The following is a 24,273-nucleotide window of genomic DNA, read 5'->3' as shown; positions in this document are numbered from 1 at the left end:
GGCTACTCGAACATGCTTAGGACTTGATGATATACTTCATTAGGCACTAGCGCTAAGACAGAGGCGGCGGGCAACGACGGCTCCCGCTCCGGCGTACACATACAAAACGCCTGCAGCAGCCAGGTCGCGCCTCCTGCTGCCGCAGGGGCGGTGCAGTAGCAGCAGCAACAGTCCTTTGCGCTTCCTGCCTCAAATTATACTTGATCTTGTTTGTTTCCCACTATTTTCAGTATTTACATAGGGCTTAGAGGGCGTCTTCCCCCCATAGCCCTCGCCACGCCACTTGTTGACGCTGCAGCAGCGCAACATACCAACTGCGTGACTGCACTAGTGAGGCGCCTGCAAAGTATGCGGGGGCCACCAGACAAATGCAGTGAGACAACTAGCCTATTTCTGGCTGCTCTAGAGTGCTGCTGTTTCTACCGGAGGCGCTGGGCGCCGCAGCAAGGGGCCCCACCCTCTGCTGCCACCGCAGCGAGGAGAATCCTGGTGGGTCTTGGGGGCCCCTTACGGTATAACCGAATGATGCATACGCATTGTCATGTACTGTAGTCCCTTATTACTTCTTCGGCCTTGGTCTGTGTGCATTTCTTCATCGGAACCACGCGCAGCTGCGCCGTGCCCCTTTTACTGAAGCCGTCATGGCACGCAAGACTCTCCAGGGTCCCCATTAGAACACTGCCCCACTTCCCAAGCTCACAGCGGGGCTACGGTCCATCCGTTTCTTCATCAGGGCTTCGTCTTTTTGAAGATGGGAGGTGTGAGCAGCACAGTCCACTTCGAGAGGCCTGCTCTTGGACCTAACCGTTCTACAGGGCCTCTGGCGCCGCCGGAGAAGAGAGAGGAGGGGCCTAGCTCAGTTTCTGCTTCTTTGGCTAGTGGGAAAAAGCCATCCATGAGTCTGTGGCTAACACAGGACGGCGACAGAACTCTCGACGCCGTCATTCACGCGCTCCGGCAGTGGGGATCTACCAGCGCTCACTTGGCACCTGTAGAATCTTCATGCCTTGAAAGCCTCTCAGGTTGTCTACTGCAACAACACCAGATGCTTCTTGCGTGGAAAATGAGCCGTATAGGGGCCCCAGGGAGGTGTGGCTGCTGTGAGACCCTCCTGCCTTTAGGGGTCTCCCCCAAAGGGGTTACGGGCACTTCGAACGCCACCGATAAGGGGCAAAGGAGACCCTGCAGTAGCAACAGCACCACCAGCATTCGCAGCGACAGCCCTGCGGAAGACGTCAATTTAACCGGCGGAGGGAAAAGTGGGGGGGAGCGAGGACAGGCTTCAGAAGGGTGGAGGCGTACCATCGGAGCAAATATCCCTCACCCTGACCCATCCAGTTGCTACTTGATAATTCACGCATATACTGCAGCGCAGCAGCAGCAAGAGATAAGTAGTACTCTTGAGGGGCCAACAGATAGAAGACGGAGCCTGAGCCCTCCGCGGGCCAGGGGAACTACGAGAAATCCTTCTTTACCAGGGGACCCTCAATGCAACTTCGACGGCAGAAATTACAACAGCAGGGTTGCTGCAGAGCTGATGAGTGGGGATGTGGCGAGTCTTTTATCTCAAGCGGAATCACTCATCGCGCTAGACACCCGCCGCCACAGCGTCTGGCATGCCGTGCACTGCTGCGCTTGCTGCTCCCTTAATCAGCAGCAGCGGCGGCATGTCACGCGTGACGATGCATGCAGAAGGGGCGAGTGCAGCGCACAGTGTTACGAAGCTGATGTTTCCGACTCAAGAAAAGGGGAACAGCTGCAGCCGGAAGAGCAGCAGCCACAGCGCAAGCAGCAGCACCTGTGGGCTGTGTATTTGTGGGAAGGAGTGGAGGCTCCCCGCTATATATTGGTAAGCTGAGGGCCTTATGAAAACTTTTCACGGCGTCTTCTCCTCAGTTGTAGCTCGGCAATGCCGGAGCATGTTTTTCGCGCTTTGTGGCTGTGTTGCCATTGCATTCACTTCTGTTGGTGCCACTGTCACTGCTGCAGGACCACGCTCGACTGCGCACTCTTCGTCTAGTAGACGCTTTCGAGAGCTGTGAGCAGCGGGGTTTTCCTATTTTGCCGGAAGTATTGCTCCCGTGGGCGTCGTTTGCTATTCTGCGGCCAGACCGAGAGGGCCCGCGCTGTTGGCCTGTCGTTAGAGCCTGCCCTGTGGGAGGCGTCTCGGCGTCTCAGACAGAGCAGGAGCCCGTGTTTCTGGATGCGGGAGCTTTGTTGGAGCGTAACGTGCTGCTGCTGAGGCTGCTGCTCAGACCACCAAGGCTGGCTTACAGAACCCCACCGTCTGTCTTGCCCGCGCCAGCGGAGCCGGCAACTGCATCTCAGTCGGCAGCAGAAATTGGGAATCGTGCAGATGAAATACGAAATTCTTCTGCTTCCACAGGGGGTGACGAGCGAGCGACGCAGCAACATCAGCAACAGCAACGGGACCGTCCCTCACAGACTATTCCTGTCGTACCCCCGTTGGCCCTCCCTAGTAAGGGCCTTCCCCAGTTGCAGCATCCGGAGGCAGGCAACAAACGTGATGGCGAAGGACGTCCTCTCCGTATTGACAGCAGTGCCCTGAGGCGGGTCGCGCCAGGCAGGGGTGGGCTTCAGCTGCACGCTACGGATTGTGCAGGCAGCGATGATAACTCGTTCCCATCTTCTTTCTGTGATTCCCCTGTCGCTTCTGGGGAAATATCTCCTTCAGAGTCTCCATCGGCAGAAAGGGCGGGACAAGACATACAAAGGGTATCGCACCGCAATACAGATGGTGGGCCTCTTCGACAAAGAAACTTTCGCCTGCAGGGTGTGCCCAAGCTAGTAATTCCAAGGCTAGGAGGAGGTGAGCCTACAGTTTCCCCAGCGGGGTGCGCACCATCTGGAGAAGTTGGGGGCTCTTTGAGTCCTCCATTCAGGGCTGTGGGAGGCTCTTCGTCCTCTTTCTTACAATGCACAGAGGGAGAAGCATCGAAATCGTTTTCGCTTGCGTTTGGGACATCTTCTGCTGCCTCTCGGGAGACAGCTACTGCTTCATCTTCCCTGAAGCAGCAGCAGCAGCAGGTGCTTCCAGCAGGCGCCCGGTTGTCAGGTGTTTCTGTAGGGTCAGTCGGTGGCCTGCATCACTCTGGACTCCTCAGCTCCCCCGCTGCCTCTTTTGCTGGGTTGCAGCGGTTGGGAAGCGACGGCAGTAGCGCAGGGTCTTCCAGGGAAGCATTTGGCTCTAGGAGGAGGCGCATTGATGATGTAGGCAACAACATTAGCGCCTGTGCGAGCAACATAAGGATTAATAACGTTGCGAGGAACAATAACATGTGTAGTTGTAGCTAGTGGGCAGACAAACCAGGACTTCTGTTGGCTCTATTTCATCATGTTATGAACCACTACAGCAGTAGAGGCAACGTGCTTCCCGCGTCGTTGCTTTCTTTTGTCTCCCCTCAGGATGGCATGGGCCTGTACAGCAGAACTCGTCAGCAGCAGCTAGTCAACTTCAGACGCGTAATTAGTGATGTGTATGAAGGGTGCTTATTCGTATCTGGAGCTGCTGCTGCTTGCGACTTACAGGTAAGTAGGAGTCAGCCAGTTGCAGTGAAACCCGCCGCAGCACAGCTTCAGTCATCAACCTACCCAAGCTAACGGCAATGCAAGGCGCTTCTGTGCCTGTGCGCCAGCGAATGGTAGTAGCAGCATTGCAGGTTTGGGTTCCTTGTACTGTCTGTTCAGTGTCTGAAACAAGCCGGCATAACTCACGTGGTGAACACGATAGGCGACATCTGTCCCAATGTCTTTGCGCCCCTGTTGATCTACAAAACGTATTACCTCAAGGATACGCGGCAGCAGGACATCATGTGCGTTTTTTACGACTGCATCAGATTTATTTACGAGGCGATAGGCGAGAATACCAGGGGTGTAGCTGCGCCCTTGTCTCCACGAGAAAGCATACGCGCTAATACTGATGCTTCTGGTGCTGCTTCACTTGCCGCTGTTAGCGGTGTCTGTAATCCCGATGCCAGCAAAAAAAGCAGAAAGCAAAACAGCGATGAAAGCTGTAGCAGTTTCAGCAACAACAGCGGGAGCAGGAAGCCCCACAAGGTGTTGATACACTGCAAAGAAGGCGTTTCGAGGTCTGCCACTCTTGCTATCGCATTTCTGATGTGGAAACTCCGTCTTCCCTTTGCTGAAGCCTTTGAGCGGGTAGGAGCTTTGTTAGCAGCATCAGCCTCCATGTAGACGGCACAGATAGAGGTTATAGTAAGTTAGCTGACTGCATTGCAGCCAAGATCTCGTTTGCTTAGCCAAAGAGCGCTCGCTGCATAGGACGCCGCACCAAGCCACATTGGTGTGTCGTCCTCCTTTGTGTCTCTTTGCGTTGTTCTGTGTTCTTGTTAGTTGAGGAGCCGTCGGGCCATTTGCAGCCCGAACACAGGCTTTACCTTCCAGCTGCTGCTGCTGCAAAAGCGTTTAGGTCTCAAGCCACACCGTGCTGCGTTCTCTTGTCGCAATCAAGCGCACTCACGGGACGGGCAGGAGGCGTTGAAAACTCCCCCCACACTGAGGAGCATACCCTCAGAGGGTCCATCTTCTCCAGGACCAGTATCTGACAGGCAGTGGACCTCTGGCAAGGGCTTAAAAAGGGCGGGATCCCCCTTAGAAAGCCGTGCATCACCAAGGCCTTCTGTGGGCTCAGAAGAGCTTCCACCAGGGGCTCCAGGATCTCCTGGCGCCCTTTCACCACATTCTGCACAAGAGCGTTGTTCTCATTCGCCTGTGGGGGAACATTTGTCCTCAGACGGCTCGCATCTGGAAGTATCGGATGCTGTAGTCACACTAAGAGGCCTGCGTCCCCATTCCCCACGGGTGTGTGCACCACCCAGACCTGGAGGGGACAGCAGCGAAAATGAGGCAGGAAGTGAGGTGGGCCCACAAAGAGAGAGCCCTTCATCCTCAGTAGAAGCAGCAATAACGGCAAGAGGGAGGATCTCCTCCGCTGAGGAGGATTGCGTTCTCCTGCTGCATCTTGTGGTGCACTCCGCGCACTCTCCAGATTTCTTGCTTTGGTCAGAAATGACGGAGTGGAGGCCAGGGGTAGTTCCTGCAATGTCAGAGAAAGGGGCCTATATGCTTAGATGTAACGGTCAGGGATGGGTATGGATGGATGCGAGCAAATGTCTCCGCACAGCAGCGCAGGTGGAGGCAGCAGCAAGCAACTATCAAGAAAACGTGGCACTTGTTGAAGGCCGAAGTGAGAAGTAGATACAATAGTTTTGCCGTTGTGTCTCCACATGAGGTCCTTTTTCTGTATTTTGTCTTGCACTAGCTACTGTGCTGGAAATTGCGTCGCGGCCGCTACTGTATCCACTTTACAGCTTAGTTTTAAGCTTTCGTTGTCGTAGGGACGACCAGATTCGTTCCTTTAGTCAAGCTCTCTGTGACGTCTCGTATTACTTGGCTGCCTTGAATCACGTTTTTGGTGAAACTGTCCATAGGCATCCGCCTTCACTTCATTACTGCTGGCTCGGAGCCTGCAGACTTCTGGCTGGCCTTCGGTGTAGGAGCAGAGACCCCACATCCTCATCTGGGGGTCCCCAATGTCCTTTCCGGCGTGAGTTAGATTCACATTTCCTGGTCGTCGTTGTCGTTTGGCTCTTGCCGCACCTTTGCACCGTTTAGCCCATGTTGCAGGTATTTGGATTCCCCAATGCAATGCCCTTTCGGTGTGTGTTTTTGTGGGATAATTTCACACAGTTGGAGCCGATGGTCCCGGAGAAGTCTGAAGAGCCCTTCCGTTGGCGAGATTATTGCGCATTCGACCTTCCGGGGGACTGGGCAGAAGGGGACTTTCCTGCAGGAAGCGCTGATGGAGATGCCATGGAGGCGGTGGTTTCTCAAGACCTATTCGCAGTCCCGGGAGAGATCGTGTTGGAGGGGACTCCAGAGGAGCCTTGCCAAGCAGGCGATGAAACGCACATCCGTTACCAGAGCAACAGCAGCTGTAGCAGTGCGTCGTCATGCGTGCCCTCCCTGCGACGCTCGTTCAAGGCATTTGGCCATGCCGCAAACAGGGCTTCAGCAGGAGCACCGCCGGAGGAAGTAGCAACAGTCGCAGGAACACATGCCAAAGGAACAGCTAAGCTCTTCTGTCTCCCAGATTTAGAAGAACCACTGGATTTATTCGATTCAGAGGATCTATTTTCAGATAAAGTGTATTTGCTGGTGGCGGACAGCAACGACAGCACCGGCAGGCTACCGCGTGCTGCGTCTCCTGTGCCAGCAACTGCTGCAACCGGAGCAGTGACGGCGTGGCTTTGGGTGGGATCTGAGGCGGCACTAGACTCGCAAAATGATTATGAAGCTGTCAAGGCTCAAGTTATGGATGCTTTCCATCTCCAACCCGGGCAGTTACAGCTGTCAGTGGAGGTCAGTGCGCTCGCCTCGCTGTTGCTGTTGCTGTTCCTGTTCATGCCTAGAGCAGTGCAGAGGTCAAGCCCAGCATAGCTTCTGATTGCTCCACTGTATAGATTTGAGCGCTAGCAGCTGCTGATGGTGCTGCTATCGCTGCTGAGGCTCCTATCGCTGCTGCGGCTGCCACTAGTTCGGGTCAAGCTGCTGCTGCTAGCATTGCTTTTGGTGTCGCAGCAAGAAGGAGAGGAGTCAGAGACTTTCTGGAGTTACTTCGCCAACGGCTGACGGTCTGCCCAGTGCAGGAGGACTCCCGTCTCCGGCGTCACTTGGGTGGCGCTATGAACACAGTAGTGCGCATGTTGCCGTGATGGGAGAGCGGGGACGGCACAAAGGGAACAAGACAGCCTAGCCCTTGTACATACAAACAAAAACACTGCCAGGCTTATGGTACTAATGTTGCGGTGGTTTCAACCGCAGTTGCAGGAAAAGCCGTGCTACATGTAGCGAAACGACCCTTCAGCACTGTAGTTGGCCCTTCTGTAGCTTGAAGGAAAATCTCCACAGAGGAACGGGACAGAATTTGTGATGAAGGCGCCGCATACTACACAGTGCCGTTCGGCTGCTCTAAGAGAAATCGTCTGTGGCAAGAACGGCCAGTTTGTTTTTGTAGGGAAAGAGCATGATTATCTGTATAATGCCTGCACACAGATGTCGGGACGCTCGTTAGTATTGTTGGAGCTGCGTGTTTTGCATTTTGCAGTCAAGGGGATGTGACCGGTGCTGCACACCAGCAGCACATAGGTGCTGCTGTCCAGCTGACGTTCAAACAGATTTGTTGGGCAGTTCAGCGAAATCACATGAAGTTGAAATGCATCCTCCAAAGACGCGCATTTAATTCAGACCTGTGTCAGTGGCCAAGCGTGGCCAAACTAGGTACGGACTGTGTGGAGATAGCATTTAAAAGACAGCGAGTAACGAAGAAGTACGAGCAGCGGCAGTCGCGCATGCAGTGCGCAGTTGCTACATGCACATTAACACAACAGCGACAGTGTCCTGGAAGAGGCGGAGGCTTCAACGGGTTCTGTGAGTGGTGGTCTTTTGCTCGACGGCGGAGTGGAGCAATGTTTAGCTATATTTGGTGAAGTTCATAGGAAAACTTGAAATACTGGAGTCACCTCTGCAGATTAATTTCAATACAAACATACATGTCAATTGCCTGAACGCAACCTGCGGGTTTAAACCACGAGCCAACGTAAGTCGCATGCTCGCTCTGTGAAGCGCACTTCGTGGTTGCATAATAGCATTGAAAGTACTTCGGCCCCTCAGAGCCGCCTGTCCTTCCTCGCGTTCTGACTCCCAGCCATCGTAAACATACTCGGGTGAAGTGCTCGTGCATGACGAGACTTCCTCACTGCGTTATGCTTCAAGGGTGACCTCATTTTCACGCTCAGTGGAAATCGGCGGGGGGAAGTACACTACGTTTTAGGGGCTGGCTGTATTTACAGAAGCATCTGCTTACCCAGCGATTAAGTTCTGTTCTTCACTTTGTCAGTTACTCGGTGTGCATACGAGCTATGTCGCCACGCGGGATAAGTTAACAATTTTTGTCCAGCCATAGGGCATGTGGGTGTGTACTAAAGCTACATTAAACAACTTCGTGTCGTCCCACCTACTCACTGGAACTATTCAAAACGGCTCAATTCACCGGCACAACGCTTCCCGCGCTGCTCTCGGGCGGGAAAACACCATCTACAGCACCCTTTCAAGGCGAGCGTGGACCTTTTCCAGGGCATTGTAGCTGTCTCATCAATATAGAGGATACGTACGTACAGAAAGTCAGCATGCGCCAGGTTCAAAACCCAGAAACATTGCCAGCGTGTGTCGTGTGCAGCTCTGCGTGCAAACAACAGTAGGGGAGTCGCTTTCGTGCACTTTCGCTCAGCCGCGGAGGTAGCTTCAGCAGTATTTGAAAAATAATAGTTGTGTGTGCATATTGTATAGCTTGCGCGATAAAGCCGAGACATACACTGCATGCTGTGTAAAACTGCACAGGTGCTGGGTGCTCCGTCAGCTTCGTTGTTCTCCTAACCGCAGGCCAGAATGCAATATCTACACTAAGGATTCATCAACACAGTTAAATTAATGCGTAACGTGCTCATGAACAACTCAGAGAATGCACATGATTGCTTATCTCATGTTGCATGCAGACGCTGCCGAAGAGCGCTGGCAAGAAAGCCCTGATCAGGGACTCGCAAGCACTCTGCGTTCTGTCCAGCATGAATTTTCTTCGCGTCACGAGCGCGTACTTATCAAGTGGAGTTGACACTCTGCTTTTTGTGGTTGTTGTGGACGCGTTGCTAGTGGCGCAAAGGCAGTTCGGCCGTCGGTCTAACGAGTCTGTCTTACCCGAGCCCTCGCAGCCGATGAAAGCGGGCCCCTTCTCTTGCCCCGCATTCTGTATTTTAGGCTTTTGTCCTCTTTACGTGTTAATTAGGCAGCTGTTGCCGCTGGAACCTTACAGGAGCGACTGAGCGGGGTTTTCTGGCGTGGTTCCAACCCCACCGCCAGAACCCAAGCCGAATTCAAACTGTGTGTCATCCCTAGTGTACTTTTCCTCTCCCAGGTCTGTCTTGCGAGCAGTGCCTACCTTCTTCCGCATGGATGGAGGAGAGGCGTGATGCTTCTGTCGATATTGACATCAAGAAGGCTCCCTAGCCCGTCAAGTAGGCATCTCGTACAGGCGGCTCCAGAGCATCTGTGCCAGCTCTCTAATTGTTGCCCCTGCTTCGCAGGAATTGTCTATGATCGTCTACCACCTCTGGTCCAATATCGGCGTGCTTCGGAACACACAAACGTCACCAAATTAGTTCCCCCCGTGTCATACGCGGTTTTCCCAGCGTTCCATACCTGGACACATAGTGCATTGGGGTGGCAACACTGCAGCTCCTCCGCATCACAACGCAGCCTTATTGGGATAATGGCAAAGCCCGTCGCACGTTGGAGGCGCTCTGGGCCTCGGGACAGCATAGGCATCCAAAGAGGCGCTGAGGCAAGTGCACCTCCTGGGTCTTCAACTCCTTCTGACAATCAGGAGCCAAACATTCCGAGGACATTCTCCTCCTTTCGTACGCAGGGAATAGCCTCCACAACACAGGAACCAGGGACCTCCCCCAGTCGTGAGGATGGCCTTCTACGGGCTCCCTCTGGCTTTGGCCCCGCTGGCTTCTCTACTCAGTCTCCGTCTGTAGGAGGGTCTGGTGGACTCCCAGCACATAATATTGGGGCGTCAGATGGATCACGAGGCAACTTCGGGCCTCCGGTCAGCCATGCGCCAACGGGGAGCGATCCGCAATCTGCAATATCTGTGCTGTTCGGAAACAGGGGCCTTGAAGCCTTCAACAAGCTCACACTCGACGATGAATACATCCTTCACTTCTACGGAGTCCGGCAAACGGTATATCCTGCATAGAAAAGCAACTGACAACAAACTGAGAAGCTCTGTTCCCATGATTCCAGCGTAGGGTGCATCTATTTGCACATTTGAGCCCTGTTCGCATTCAATTCACGGTGCTACATGTTGGAGTGGTCGCTTGTTCGGCCCTTTCGGCACGCGAATGGAGAGTGCAAGCAACATGGTTCTTGTACCTTCAAGTTTCATGCCTGCTCCACGTAAAAAGCTTGTGAGTACTTGCCGTCGGTTTTGCGTTTTGATTGCGTTCAGTTTATGAAGCCGGCGGTACAGGAACACTGCGAGAGGGCACCTGGGGGAGATAGTAATGGAGGGTTTCAGCACACGCTTGTGTGGAATGTCAGGAGCCGCGAATTCAGGGCCTCCGGCATTGGCCGCTCAAAAAAGGATGCGAAGAAAGAGGCTGTGAAAGTTCTCTTGGTGCAGTTGGGTCCGGTGACCCCTCATGTGAGTTGCTGTTGTGACTCAACATTTCAGGGGAATGATACCACGATAGGCTCAACAAGGTGCAGTGCAACACATAGCACTATTTGTGGGTTCGTATGTGTCATCTGCAGGAGTATGAACAAGTTACTCGAGTCATTTTCAGCACCCTCCGAGGAAAACTGAACGCGAAGCAGAGGGCTATTCCCATTTCCAGGATGAGTAAGCAGTTCGGCCGAATGTGATACCAGACAAACACTTGCTTATATTAACCCGCGCTTCCTTATGCCCACAGATTCACTGGCAAGCGCTAGAGAGTGCACAGACAGAATCGCAGACAAGTGAGCAGCCCCATTGTTGTCTCTTCGCTCTCCCTATGCGGAGCAGCCTGCGGTTTTGTTCAGAGGCCTTTAGCATAATGTACGGCACGTAACATTTGACTAGGTCGAGTCTAACGGGCAGTCGACTGAGGCAGAGCAGTGCTGGCCTTGCGTGCTTGCGCCACTGTGGAAACCATGCAGAGCACAGTTTCGAGTGGAATTTCTTGCTGGATGGAGAGCCTACTATCGTGGAGTCACAAGGTAGTGGCTCCTTTCCAGCTGAGGCAGAGATAGCCGCGATGCAAGACATGTACATAAAAGTGCAGGAGGTGCGCATGTGCTCTCCAGGATCCTCAGCAATGCCCTTTTCCTATCTACCTACCTTTTCATAGCTTATGGAAGAGGTGGTTCTGCTCACATTTTTTGCAGCGAACAGTTGTACCGTTTCTGCAGCTGAAAGATAAGGGGTTGATGCGTCGGGCAGTCTTAAATGCTGAGGCATCGAAAAATAGGAAGGTGCAGCCACAGGAGCACCGGAGCCAGATTACGAGACCGTCGCAGCTCTCAAAGCACACAGCTGGTGAAATTAACATGCTGCACAATACCGTCACCTCCCAGAACCAAATAAAGGCCACAGAAACGATAACGGAGGCGCCAGAAGGTCATCGGTGTGCGCTTGAATGGAAATGGAAATCGAATGATGGGCGCATGCATTCTGTAAGCGAATCGCTCGCTGTCTGCTGTACCCGTCTCAGTTGTGCTTTCACCTGTCAGTAGATACGGCTTTGCGCGTTGGTTTAACCTAGGACCCTGAGCGCTATAGATACTTCCTCATTCGCACAACTTGAGTGGTAACTCAAATTGTGCATGTGGACATAGCCAAGCCGAAACTCTCCACTCTGACAGTCGAGGTACAGTTATGATCTTTCTGCTCCATTTGCTACGGTGGCACTGCAGCATGTTATCGTCGCTGTCGGCTCTACCAAAGCTGGTGCACGAGCTCAGGCAGCCATGCAAATGATGCAAGCGGCGGGCTTCATAGAACACGTTGATGACAAGGACAGGCAAGCAGCCCTTATGGTTGTGAACCAGGTGGAAAGCAAAAAGGTGAGCGTTGCAAAGTTTGCAGGGGTAAAATGCCCCTACATTCTTCATGAGGAAGGCGTGCTTGCGCTTGTGTGTACGTGAGCTTTACCACCGTATTGATGTGGCGGCTTGTCTGCTGTCAACAGCTAATATTAATTACTAGGTTGCCACCTTTTCACGTTGTAGCCACTCGTCCCGCGTGTTAAGGTAAAGTTGAACACTGTACTCTTCTAAACGCGTAGCGCATCGGTCTGCAGGAGGCAGTGGCAGGTTTGTATTGAAAGTGTGTGCGCTTTGTGTCACGCATGTTTGGTGCTCTGCAACAGGACCCGTCTGTGTATGTCGAGAGTGCGTGCCGGCTCATTGCCGAAACAAGGGGAGCTGTATGGCGTATATTCCTGCCAGTCGTTTGGCGCGCGGCCATGGCTGAAGGCAGTCGATCACTAGTAAACTCGCTAATCGACCAGTTAAAGGTGCAAGCAGCTCCACGCCCCGTGGTTGCAGAGCAAACTCAAAGTAAGTATCCATCTTATATGTAGATTTAAGCTTGCAACTGCCCATTGTACATCAGCACAGAATGAGACTGTAGTAGCATACCACCGCTGTCGACACGTTTGAGAAGCTTGTTGTGCTGCAGGTGATGGCCAGAGTAGTTCTGGGCCGCAAGAGGTCGTTAAAGCGTCATATGACGCTCCAAAAGTGATGCCTCCGGATCTGTGGGAGCAACTTCTTGATGAGTGCACGGTTTTGACGAACTGCGAGTTTGGACAGGTGAGTCGATGAGGGAACAGCCATGTTCGAAGATCTGCGTGCTCATGCGTTGCGTTTAGGGTTGACATTCCGTTTCTTCCTCTTTTGTGGAACTGTCCCAGGCGTTTCAGTATGGATAAGTTATCTCTGTTGCTGTTTTCAGTCGGTGCTTCACGAGCTTGGTGGACTGTCACTGGACAGCAGCTGGTTCCCTTCGACTCTGGCCATGCGCTACTTTCACAATTATAGGTGAGCTGTATTTTGTGGATAGGCGCAGTGCCAAACCTTACATTATGCCGCTGGTTGTGAGACCATTGCTGCCTGTGAGGTGCCTATCCTACTAGCTTGTTGAGAGGCTTGCTTTGGCTTCTAGGCTAATGCTTGCGCTGGAGTGGCAAGCACAAGTTGCAACAAACATCAGCGATCGTCGAGCTTTTGCCGACCTTGGGGAAGGCAAGCATGTTCTACTTACGCGGAAGTCTGTCACCTTCCCAGTGTTTTCGTTCTCCACATTCTTACGAGGCGAGTATACACACACATGGTGACTTCACAGTACCTGCACACGCCGGATTACGAAAAGATCAGTATTCAAACACGCTTTTTTCGCAACACTAAATCTACTAATGGTTGCTCCAAGGTTCTGCCTGAAGGAGGTCACAAAACACTATGTCAAGCAGTTGACTAGAAGCGTATAAAGGTGGCCTTTGCTCGCCCGTAAGGTACACGAGTGATGTGTTACAAGCCTTCGATGAAGCACGCCACGTTCGTTTTAGGACCTCAGAACCGTTAATTGCTAAATGCTTGTTGGAGCAGCATGTGCAGCAGCTTTGTGATGCGAGTTAACACTCGCATACGGCGAGTGGCCATTAATGCGTGGAAGAGGCTGGGAGGTAGCATGAATGTAGCTGTCTGCTGGTTTAGCTCGAAGTTGCATTCAACGTAGTAAAACCTGCGTTTGACAGCTCCGCTTTGCTGGTGCTTTTTTCCAGAGGAAGAGCGCATGTTCCTCAGGAGCGTCCAGTTCCGGGAAGATGATATCGTTCTCCTCAGGCCGGCAGATCCGCATGCATTTACTGAGGAGGAATCTTGGGTAGGTGGACTACAGGAAGCATCTGTACTGATTTTATCGGGCATTTCAGTAGTATCTTTTTCAAGCCTACATGCTCCAGCTGGCTGTTGGTCTTGTCCCCTTGTATGGAACCTAGGCGTCGTAGGGCCATTAAGTGGATGATTTGCACACGGCATTGCCAGTCTTTCTGCATGTATTTGTAAGCTTTGGCCTTGAATCAGTGGATTTGTACATGTGCTCCAACAGCAGCACTGTGTGAGTGATTTTTCGTCCGTAACGTGTGCTTGTACAGCAACGATGCTTTGTGGGCGTCGTTACGAGTGTAAAAGGAGATTTCTCAGAATCCATGAACGTGAATGTTCGCGTTGCCACTGCCGAAGTCAAGAAGTACCCGGAAGTCTTCAGTAAGTGTTCAGGGTGACACTCCTGTAGAGAAGAATGAACCTGGAAGGCATTAGCAGATGCGCAGCTGTACATCGCTAAGGCTCATGCTGTCATTCTTCGTGTATTTACGTGTCTGTGGCTGTGTTTATCCCTGGGTCTCTGTCTTTGTCCAGCAACCAATAAATTCAAGCTTTACTATCTCACTCCCGCTGTAACGCACGATAGGATGGTCCAGGCGCTCAGAGGCCTTACAATGTCGAAGCATCCAGCAGGAGTCAGTGGGCGAGTTGGCCTTTCATCCATTTTTTCTTATTAGCGCATGTCCACTTGCGGTTTGCGTAATGAGCTGTATCTTACACTATTACTTGTATTCAAGCATTGAGCATACAAATCACTCTGCTGGTTTGTATTTTGGGGGAACAGTTTTGCCGCTCTTGTTGGCCCGTCATCTGCGTGTATGGCAATCACAGAAGTCGCCACCCCCTTACGTCTTCGCACCGGAGATCCGTTACCTTCTTCTTCACACTAGTGAACCTCAAGCCCAGCAGGTGTCTGGTCGTAAGCTTCAGTCCCAGCGCAGTTGGCGTCACAAACGTGTGTTTTCTAACTGGCAAATCGTGAAGAAGGTTTGTATTGTGTGGGTATAGGTAATGGATTTCATGCGGCTAGCGCAGGATTTTGTCATGTTGTGAACCCCAGGGGGGCCAGTGCCGCAGCTAAGCGACACAGACCCAGAGCAGTACAACCCGCTACACCAGTTGGATGAACTGGCGGATGGTGACTCTTGCAAGAAGCAACGAGTGCAGCCATCGCTGCTGCAACAAGTTGTAAGCATTCTACGGCTGTCGACGTGGCACAACTTAACTTTTGAGAACAACAATTTTTTCAGCATGGGCACATGATTTTCTTGTGCTTGCATATAGTGCGCGAAACGCTGATGCTATCCTGTTGCTTCTCAGTCACTGCAGGCGCGGAGGCAGACCCCTTCCTCAAGCCGTAGTGCTGCGGATGAGGGCTACGAAATGTTCGGCGATGGCTTTCGACTCCCGACAGGCTTGCCGCTTAACGAGGCTCAGCGCCAAGCAACGATAAGCGCCATGACAAATCGCCTAACCCTTGTGCAGGGTACGCTGCAATCTGCTCTTTGCACGTGTCGCTTTGCCGAAGGTCTTTTTTGAGTTGGTTAGTGTCCAGTCCGCGGTGCGCCTCAGGTCCTCCTGGCACAGGAAAGACACACGTGGCTTGCGCAATTATTGATGCGTGGCAGCGTATCAACCCTACTAAAAAAATTCTCGCTGTCGCCGACTCAAACGTTGCCGGTTAGTAACAAATGCCATGGCCCCCTTTTCACGCGGACAACCGGAATATTAGCGCACTTGGGATGAATTAAAGGACGCTAGCTAACAGAGGTCTCCAGTGGCTGTCGCAGTTGCAGATTTGTGTTTAGGGAGCTACTCGTGCTTTCTTCTTTAATTTATGGCTTTAGTTTCATGCATACGTGCAGCGGACAATCTCATGGAGGGGCTCAGCAACCGAGGCATCCGTAGCGTTCGAGTAGGCAGCGGAAGCGAGTCGGATTTAAAGGAAGAGTCAATTCAAGGTACCTGGCTGTTGTTTTGACGCTGCGCTGATGCATTGCGAATTCGTTGTTAGTTTCTTTTCCTCGCAAGATGCACGGCAGCTGTCCGCATGATTGAGAGTTAAGCATCAAACGTGCAAGCGGCTCCAGTGATACCAAATGCTGTTCCATAGATCTTCCTCGATATCGCGATCTTTTACGAATGAGAGACAAAAATTCGGGAGAGGCACGAAGTTTGCGCATGCTCCTCGTCCGAGAAGCCGTTCGCAAGTATAATGTCATCATCGCAACCTGTGTTGGCAGTGGCCACGAGATGTTCGACGATGTCACGTTTGAGAGGGTCATTATTGACGAGTGCGCCCAGTCCATTGGTGCGTCTGTCACTGTTTCCCGTCAGCAGGACACCACATCATTCATTGTCTTTAGAAGGAAAAGATTGCTTGATTTTGCTTCCTGTGTGTCTCTTCGATGTTTGCTTTTATAGAGCCGTCAAATCTAATCCCATTAGGCCACGGTTGCCGATCAGTGGTCCTAATTGGCGACCATAAGCAACTTCCTCCCACAATCGTTTCACGGGAGGCTAGCGATGGCGGGTAGGCGGAGGGTGGGAAGAGCACGCGTGCACTGTACTTGATTTGTGTACGCTCACGGAGCCATAGTAAAAGCAGTTGGGATCGCTTCGTTGCATAGTGTCGTGTTGCGGGTGCTCTTGATTGTAGGCTGGGAGTTTCGCTTCTTGAGCGATTCGTCGGAAGTGGAATCGCACCGATTCACTTGCTAAACGAGCAACGTCGTATGCATCCAAGCATTGCTCATTTTCCAAACATGCAGTTCTACCAGGGGAAGATTTTCAGTCGAGGTGTGTTGCATGCCTATGAACTTCCGTATGTACAAATTCGCTTGCTAAATTCGTGCAAAATGCAGCTCGCATCGCAGCGCGGTTATTGACAACTCGGGTACTGTAGTGGAGCGGCGCAAAGCATGTTTCACAGTATAGAGGCAGCGAGTCTGTGCCATTCGCTCTTGGGTAAACTGCACTGTTTTGCTGAATGTAGTTTCTGTATTATGAGCTTTGCATTGCTTGCTTGACTGTACGTGCGTTCTAGATGTGGACGACTGCAACCGTCCCCCAGTAGCAGGGTTTCTTTGGCCATCCTCACACAGTCGGGTGTGCCTTATTGATATTTCCGCTGGGCTTGCGAACATGGAGCAGTCTTTGGGGACGTCGAAGTACAGCCTTGTGTAAGCCAATTGTTTTTACAGCTGTTTACTGCCGCAAAAAGTACTAGTGCATGGAATGGCTGCACGAAGTGCATGCTGTTACTGGAAATGAGTACAGCTAGCAAATGCACCGTTAGACAGATTGAGAAACAGGAGCGTCGGCCTCTCATGATTCCTGGAAGATTATGCATTTGGTTCCATGAGTAGATTATACCGGTGATTTTCTTCAGTGAAATCGATCCGATACTGGCAATATTGCGGTCAGTATTGCAGTGCGGTACAATCCGTCCGAGCGAAATCGGCATTTTAACCCCATATGATGCGCAGAAAGCGCGGATCCGCTTCGCCTTAAACGACTCTTTTGTAAGAAGCCCTGCGTTCCCAACAGTTCGTAGTTGCAACTGGCCTTTTGTTTCTGCGTAAACTCGCCTGCTCTGCGCATGTCGTCAGCTGCTTTCAGTCTCTGTGGAACCACCACAGCTGCACCAGATTGTCCAGCATCACATTTCTCGTTGAGGCGCTTAGCAATTCTTTGAGATTCTTGCCTCACAAATGTAATTAACTTGTTCTGTCTGGCGGGTGATCCCAAGGAGCATAGCTATTACAACGCATATTACGGATTCCCTTTGACGGGTGGCTCCATGGAGCATTACTGTTGCTACACATTTTACGGTGTCCGTGCGGCTTCAGGACAAGGCGTTGTGCTACCAGATTGATGTCGACTCTGTGGACGGGTTCCAGGGTAAGGAGAAGGATCTGATCATCTTCAGCGCTGTTCGTTCCAATCCTAGAGGTGAAATAGGTTTTTTAAAGGATGCACGCCGGCTCAACGTGATGCTCACGCGTGCTAGACGAGGCCTTCTTGTCGTTGGAGACCAGTTGTCTCTTTGGTAAGCAAATAAATGCTGCAGCAGCGCAAGGCATGTGAGCAATGCATTTTTCTCGATTCTTTGTTCCTAGTACTGTTCTCGTTTACTACCACTTGTTGTACGTGTAGGGCGGATACAGTGAACTGGAGGCCTTGGATTTCATGGGTTGGAAGTCAGTAAGTCTGCAAGCGCTTCTGATCACAGTCGAGGCATATTAGTTTTGCGCTGCTGCTTTCGTCCCACGTTTTATTGGTTTTTGGGGAACAGCATGCGTTATTCTAGTTGCGTCTGATGTTATGATCACGAAACACCAGGAGGTCAATCGTTCCTATTTCTCGCTTGAACGACTACCTTGAGGTGCCCACGTACAACTATAACCCCATAGCGTCAGGAGCTGCTCGAGTCGGTGCAAGTGCAGTCGGTACCGGGAGCGTCACTGCGACGAGCACTGGAGGAGGGGCCATAAAGACAGCGTACATGCCACAGGGTTTTCAAGCAGATTTCGGGAGTGGCGGAATGGGCGTGCGTGGAGAGGGAGGGCGCGAAACAGCACCCGAGCCGATGCATGTAAGCCAGCTGATTGTTTTGAACCTGTATACTCGGGAGTGTTTCTGGCTCTGCACAGATATATACGTTTTGTTGTCCTTTTTTGTTGTTTTAGTGTGGAAATGAAGTCGACTACCTATGTGGTCATTACTGCTAGCAGTTGCTTTTGTGTGATGTGATCAGGAAGAGGAAGAAGTGCCCGAAGACTGGGAACAGCATCTTTGAGCCTATGTTGCGTCCCTTGGGGTATCTCGATAGTCCCCCATACTTCGGTTTGGCTTCAAGGCACAGAAAGCGGCCATCCCGGTGGCCTTCATTGGCTGCTTGTGACTAGGTAGCTGTGGCATCTCGGCAGCTTGACCCAGGATGTTGAGTCGTTGTTTGTCAAGGCCTCACTTTTTGCCACAGTATATGAGTTGGCGTTTGTAGGTTATCTCGCTGTCTTGTGGCGCATTTATCACTGGCTAGCTGCCAGGGGCGCTCAATCGCCTGTTTTCCCTGAACCAAGACTGTCCAAGGGTCCAGCGTAGTTGTAGAACGTACTTTAGAATCTTCGGGAGATCAATGTGAATGGTACTTGTGTTTACAAAGGATGTTGGTACCACCTGTGTCGAACCACAGGATCAGGCCGTGAAAGGGAACGTGCTCTACCGTTATAGAGGAAGTGAATATCTCTAACGAGCTATCCAAGCCCTGCTACGTCTTCTTTATAGGATGTGACTGCTGGCAGCAACTGCTATTACTGGGCATACATACAAGCTGAGTCACCGACTTCTCGCGTTGTGTAGAGGGTTAGTTATCCAATTCGCTGTTCTCCCTCATGCATGGCTATCTACGAAGTCTCGGATTCCCTGGCTGACGCTGTGTAAAGGAGACTTGGTGCTTTTGTTTCCAAGTTAATTTATGTTGATTGTGCCCAAAATCTAGTGGTAATCTAGGTTCGCAATACGACGCACCCCTGCATGTTTGGATATCAGATGAAGCGAGGAACAACGCCAGGCAAATAGTGGATAGGGGACTTCTTAATTGCACTGCGGAGAAGTGACATTTTAGTAATGGTAGCGCTTCGCTCCAGCAGCACTTCCAAGTTATGTTTCGTTTTTTCGAATCCCTCCCGCACATCCCAAAATCGTGACTTCTCGCTGTGGTTGCCTGGTAGCGCCTGGTAGCTAGCCATCAGAGCGAATAGCCAGCGCATGGGCTTGCTTTGTGGTAATCACTATAGATGCAGTTGTAACGACTGGCGCGGCTCTGAACGCGTATCGGAGACGTAGTGTTGGCTTTGTGGGCAAGTGCATGGTGGTCGCGCTTGCCGTCTGCATTGCTATTCGATGCACCCCGGAATTCGACAGCTTCTTCATACTAATGCGGTGTGACGATTAACCTCAGCTTGCACGCAAAGTAGCTACCACAGAAGCCTGCTGTAGGGTCCTGTGTAGGCGAGGACTGTTTCTTTGGTATTTATAACTGCCAAGTCTACACAGCATAGCTCGACCCTGAACAGAGGGAGTCGGATTCGCATGTACTTCTCAGCGCATAGCTACGTCTTCGATGCTGAACAGTAGTAAGCAACTTTGGTTGCATCAGAGAAGAGTGGGTAGTTCCACTCAGGTTTATCGTTGAGACCGTACTGCACAGGGTACGGACTCAGCGGTCTTGCGTATCGAGTTGAGTCATTCTTTGCTGCAACACGACGAGAGCGCTTCGAAAACTCCATAATTCTCTCTGTAGGGAGAACTTGTTTGCTCGCTTGGTTCTTTCCGAGGGCACTGTGCACATACCTTAATGTTCTTCTCCCTGGAGTGCTCAGTCACTTCTCGGCAGCTCCCCCTTAATAAGAGGGTGCTATCAGAGTGTTTCGAAATAGTTGTATTAATAGGCAGTCATACAAGTAGATGTTCATCTCAGCAAGCAGCCAATGAGAGGGGAGCAGTTGCAGTCATGGTGCAGTCACACCATGTAATTATCAGTTCCAGGGGCTGTTACGCATGCATGGAAGAATTTTGGGGGCCGCAATGTCTTTTCAAGTTCTTTTGGATACTATATTGTTTTCATCTTTTAGTCCAATGCATAGAGTTTTTCAGTTTCTCACAGACGATCTTCGAAGAGGGGTTCTCTGGCCATCTCATATCGGGACGTGCACGTAGTCCACTCAACCAGTGCCGCGGAATCGATTTTCAAGGATACAGGCTCCGGCGAGTTCCATTTTTAAAATATTTGCATGCTTTGCTCAACTTCAGTTCTGTTTTTTCGAATGCTTGAGAGTTGGTTTTCAGCGCTGATCTGCGTGATGGGTGATCATCCGCCACCTTGCAGGAGCGTACAGGAACCTCCACCAAGGTTTCAACTTGGCCACCTAGTTCTCCGTCTTGTTTGTGAGATTGTTGTGACTGTTTGATATACTGAGACAGTACGGCAATCCGCCGCCTACTGGGCTCCTCTCAAATTCTTTAGTTCGTCCATCTAAGCATTCGTGGAGTTGCTACACTTCACACTTCACAGCTGCTGACCTTGACAGCAGGGTTTCAAGATAGGACTAGCTGCTACGAACCGTCTTCGAAGGTCTGTTGGCCAGACTTAAGCAGCGAACCGCCCTCACCTGACACTCATACCCCCTTTGTGCCCCTCCACACACCCGTCGACGGTATTCTTATATCAAACATGCTTGACTCTTTGTATGGGGATCTGCCTCCTCCGACGAAGGGGGAGGGTGTGGACAAGAGCGCAACCACACCTGCTCCTAGTGGCTCCTTGCTAGGGTCCCTTTATGATGACCCGGACGACCCTGCGGAGGCTTCCACAGCTACAGGTTCTAGCTCAGCTAAACTTCCTGGCGCCACTACGGGCACAGCAGTGGCTGGTGCTTCTGCAGTTGCAGGTTCAGCAGACGTTTCTAGCTCAACAAGCGCTATGTGGGCGGCTCAGCGATTGAAACTTCTAACCCCGGCTGTTGTGCGACGACAAACTATGGCAAAAGCAGCACCGAAGTCGTCTCCATCCTTAAACGTGCAAGCTGCTGCAGCGGATGCTGCTCTTGTTCTAGAAAGGCTCAAGAAGTTGCATGCCGGAGTCTTGGCGGAGGAACAAAAACCGGATGGTGCTGCCTCGCGGGCTGTTGCGTCAGCTGCAGGAAGTTCTGCCAAAGCTGGTGATGTCGGAGCAGGAGGAGCAGAGTCGAGCCATAATGAGACAGAGCCTATCGTTAATGTAGTGTCTGTAACTGTGGGAAGCAGCAGCCCTTTAGACCCAACAACATGGGTTCCCGTTGGCCTCTGGCCACAAGAATATGATCCTTCAAAGCCCAACGATTACACTGCCATACACAAAGAAAAAATGAGGCAACAACAAAGGGAGGAGCTGGAAAGATTGAGGCAGCAGGAATTAGAAAAGCAGAAGCACGATGAGGAGGCTGCTCGAAATGGTAAGGGTTGTCCGGCAAACTCTCGCTGTTTTTAGTGACCTGCCTTGCATAGTTTCACACAATGAGTGAAAATTGGCGTGGGTGCGCGTTGTAGTATTTTAATAGTGCTGATTTGTGGCCGGATGCTGCATGTTTTAGCAATATGGTTTTTGCTCTTCGATCGAGCAGGTGCAGCAGGTGACGGCGGAGAAACGGTGACCTCCCCTGAGCCTCAGGCCCCTCTCCTCCCCTCTTACATCGATCCCAACAAGAAAACTTTTGCTGCGCGCATGATGGAAAAGATGGGCTGGAAGCAGGGAGAGGGACTTGGCGCAAACAAACAAGGAATTACTGCTCCTCTCGTGGCAAGGAAGACAGCCATGAGAAGCGGTATTATTGTACAGGTACGCATGAGCAAAGGGACGGTTCGGTATAAGCTCGGTAACTGCATTCGTATGGGGGACAAGTTTTTCACACTGGAGTCCACCGCTAGCCTGCTTATAATATCGAGGGGACCGCCTATGCAGTTCTTGCCCGGTGCGCCAGTGCGAATTACCATTTTTCACTTACTGGATCTTTGCCTCCTTAGCCTGCACGTTCATACCGTGTTTTCATAGGAAGCACCTTTGGTACTCTGTATCAAAAAGGTCGAACTTTTTTTCCGTCGTAGGCGAACTTATCTTGCGTGCTGTCCATAGAGGATTATTTGTTTTGGGCGAAAGCATGAATATATGGACAGCCGGAAAGCATCGTCGAATATGGGAGATTCCCTTAATGAGAAGGCTGTGCTGGCCCCATTTATTTTGTGGTTTTGTATTGTGTCACTTTTTTCTGTATGCCCAAATGCTTTACATGAGACATGGCACTTTACAGGGTAATCTTTTACGAAACGTTGGTCAAGAGTGTTTGTGGTGTTGCACGGCAGGGTCAGGACGTAACGACTTTAGGCCAAGTACCCCGGGCAGTGACATTCAATATGGCTCCAACGCGCATCCTTTTGCTGCTAAACATGGTTGGTAGGGGTCAAGTGGACTCAGACCTAAAAGAGGAAACGGAAGAGGAGGCAGCGAAGCTTGGGAACCTGCTGCAAGTTCGTATTTTCGAAGCTGCTGGGGTGCCAGACGACTGCGCAGTGCGCATCTTCTGCGAGTATGAAAGAAAGGAAGAAGCAACAAGGGCTTTGCTGACTTTCAACGGGCGCGCTTTTGGCGGGCGTACTGTTAAGGCAAAGTTTTACAGCGAAGAACGGTTCTCAAGAGGCGACTTACGCCCGGACCCCGAACAGGAAATAGACCAACACGTCACTGTGACCATATAGCTATTTATTACCTGTGTGCTCTCCCATACGTCAAAGATAAATTCGCCAAACTAAAGGAGCCTCCAAAAGGGATAACGATGTTGGAAATGGAGGTGCTCCATTATGATGCATAAGTTAGCATCCTGCATCCATGGGTGCATGCAACAACGCACTTAATGAGGGGTCTAGTTTTTCTTTCGGCGTGATTTTCTACTGGTGATCTGACTCCTTTCTGGCAATATCCAGACAGCGTCGTGGGTTGGTGGCTAAGTTTGCGAGTACATCATTACCTTTGCCCATTCCAATAAAGTAGTTTAGTGTCGCAGTGTTCGTCTTCCAGAGACTATCCAAAGAGCACAGGCATAAAGCATCTGCACAGAAATAAACCAGCAACAAAGTAGCTATCACAACCTGAATTTCGAGAAGAGCAGGTAGAGGCGTTGCCAATTTTTCGGATTGAGTTTGCTAAAGGCTTGGCGCTTCGTTGAATTTTCGCGCAGCCAACAGTTGTGGCTTTTTAAGTGACGGAGCATTGTCGGCCCTACTCTGACGACTTGACGCACCTACAATAGCAGTCCCGTGGTTCATTTTCAGAGCCGCTGAAACACTAGCGCGCACCAACTCTCGTACCACTGTAGTCTCAATTTATTGAGAGTGAAAGAAAAGGCCTTTCTCATTCATTTTCTCACCACAGGATCTAGTGTACTCCTAGTGCTGAGCTTCGTGGGTACGTGGTACGTTCCCGGACAGCTCGTGTAGTAAATACCACCAGCGTATGATCCCGGATGCAATACACGCTGGCCATGCGTTGGAAAAGAGTAGAGTTTCTTGAGCAAAATGCGCGGCATGCCGACCTTGTTAGGTCCTGTTGACTCGACAATTGCCGAAGAAAAATCCTCTAAGCGTCTTGTTACTGCCTCTGCTGCGTCCATGGGAACGCACGCTAAGGCTCACCCTTTGCTGCTTGCAGACGCATCTTGTCTCTGCTTTGTGAACATTGAGAAGCAGCTCTTTGCAAAGCTTCGTTAGATCCCTCCGGGATGTTTGCCTCTTTTTTTCCCCTATAATTACCTAGCAGAGCCTTCAGTTCAACCACAAGTGAAAAAGCGCACGTGGCTAAGTCCCGACTGCTGAGCCCCGCCTAGACCGTTTACGAGGCTGTGTCACGTCCCTTTCGAGGCCTATCAATAATTCGGATGGGACTTGCCAACCGCTACTGGGATCTTTAGCTCGGAAGCGGACAAGTTGAGGATCAGAAGGCACCGTAAGGCGCTATTTGGAGCCAAGGTTGTATAAAGGGGAAATATGATGAATTTTTGAAGAGACTGCAAGCGGCTGCATCCCGTTGGCCACAAACGGGAAGAATCCCCCAACAGAGTCACGTTGCGAAAGGCAGATGAAGTCAGATATTTCCCAGTTCTTCCCTGAAGTCAAACGCTGCAAAGGAGAAACTTGCGTGCTGTTGTGAAGTGC

At 51.4% G+C, this 24,273-nt stretch overlaps 3 protein-coding genes across 3 annotated transcripts; all 3 read left to right on the top strand.

The window, feature by feature from the left end:
- Positions 1–751: 751 nt before the first annotated feature.
- On the top strand, positions 752–6,480 carry ENH_00066340 (hypothetical protein, conserved; the record flags this gene model as incomplete). The annotated part of the gene is made up of 7 exons (XM_013582245.1): positions 752–1,849; positions 1,990–3,231; positions 3,427–3,549; positions 3,709–4,179; positions 4,375–5,227; positions 5,472–5,587; positions 5,731–6,480. The coding sequence occupies 7 exons, from the start codon at positions 752–754 to the stop codon at positions 6,478–6,480; spliced, it is 4,653 nt and encodes a 1,550-aa protein (XP_013437699.1).
- Positions 6,481–9,364: 2,884 nt separating this feature from the next.
- On the top strand, positions 9,365–18,328 carry ENH_00066330 (ATP-dependent helicase, putative; the record flags this gene model as incomplete). Its single annotated transcript, XM_013582244.1, has 27 exons — positions 9,365–9,841; positions 10,109–10,303; positions 10,414–10,501; positions 10,801–10,928; positions 11,053–11,316; positions 11,557–11,706; positions 12,012–12,201; positions 12,323–12,456; positions 12,599–12,684; positions 12,809–12,861; positions 13,425–13,525; positions 13,797–13,908; positions 14,062–14,162; positions 14,359–14,446; positions 14,588–14,715; positions 14,848–15,013; positions 15,100–15,207; positions 15,393–15,488; positions 15,641–15,838; positions 15,952–16,060; positions 16,187–16,326; positions 16,574–16,709; positions 16,919–17,051; positions 17,379–17,578; positions 17,686–17,733; positions 17,872–18,124; positions 18,287–18,328. The coding sequence occupies 27 exons, from the start codon at positions 9,365–9,367 to the stop codon at positions 18,326–18,328; spliced, it is 3,924 nt and encodes a 1,307-aa protein (XP_013437698.1).
- A 2,436-nt stretch (positions 18,329–20,764) lies between these two features.
- Positions 20,765–22,821, top strand: ENH_00066320 (DNA repair enzyme, putative; the record flags this gene model as incomplete). Its single annotated transcript, XM_013582243.1, has 3 exons — positions 20,765–21,524; positions 21,693–21,907; positions 22,429–22,821. The coding sequence occupies 3 exons, from the start codon at positions 20,765–20,767 to the stop codon at positions 22,819–22,821; spliced, it is 1,368 nt and encodes a 455-aa protein (XP_013437697.1).
- Between the last annotated feature and the right edge of the window lie 1,452 nt (positions 22,822–24,273).

The sequence above is a fragment of the Eimeria necatrix genome, genomic scaffold, assembly GCF_000499385.1.
Source record: "Eimeria necatrix Houghton genomic scaffold, Enh_scaff60, whole genome shotgun sequence".
NCBI classification, from domain to species: Eukaryota; Apicomplexa; class Conoidasida; order Eucoccidiorida; family Eimeriidae; genus Eimeria; species Eimeria necatrix.
The sequence above is the reverse complement of the archived record's forward strand: the minus strand, read 5'-3'. Positions and strand labels throughout refer to the sequence as shown.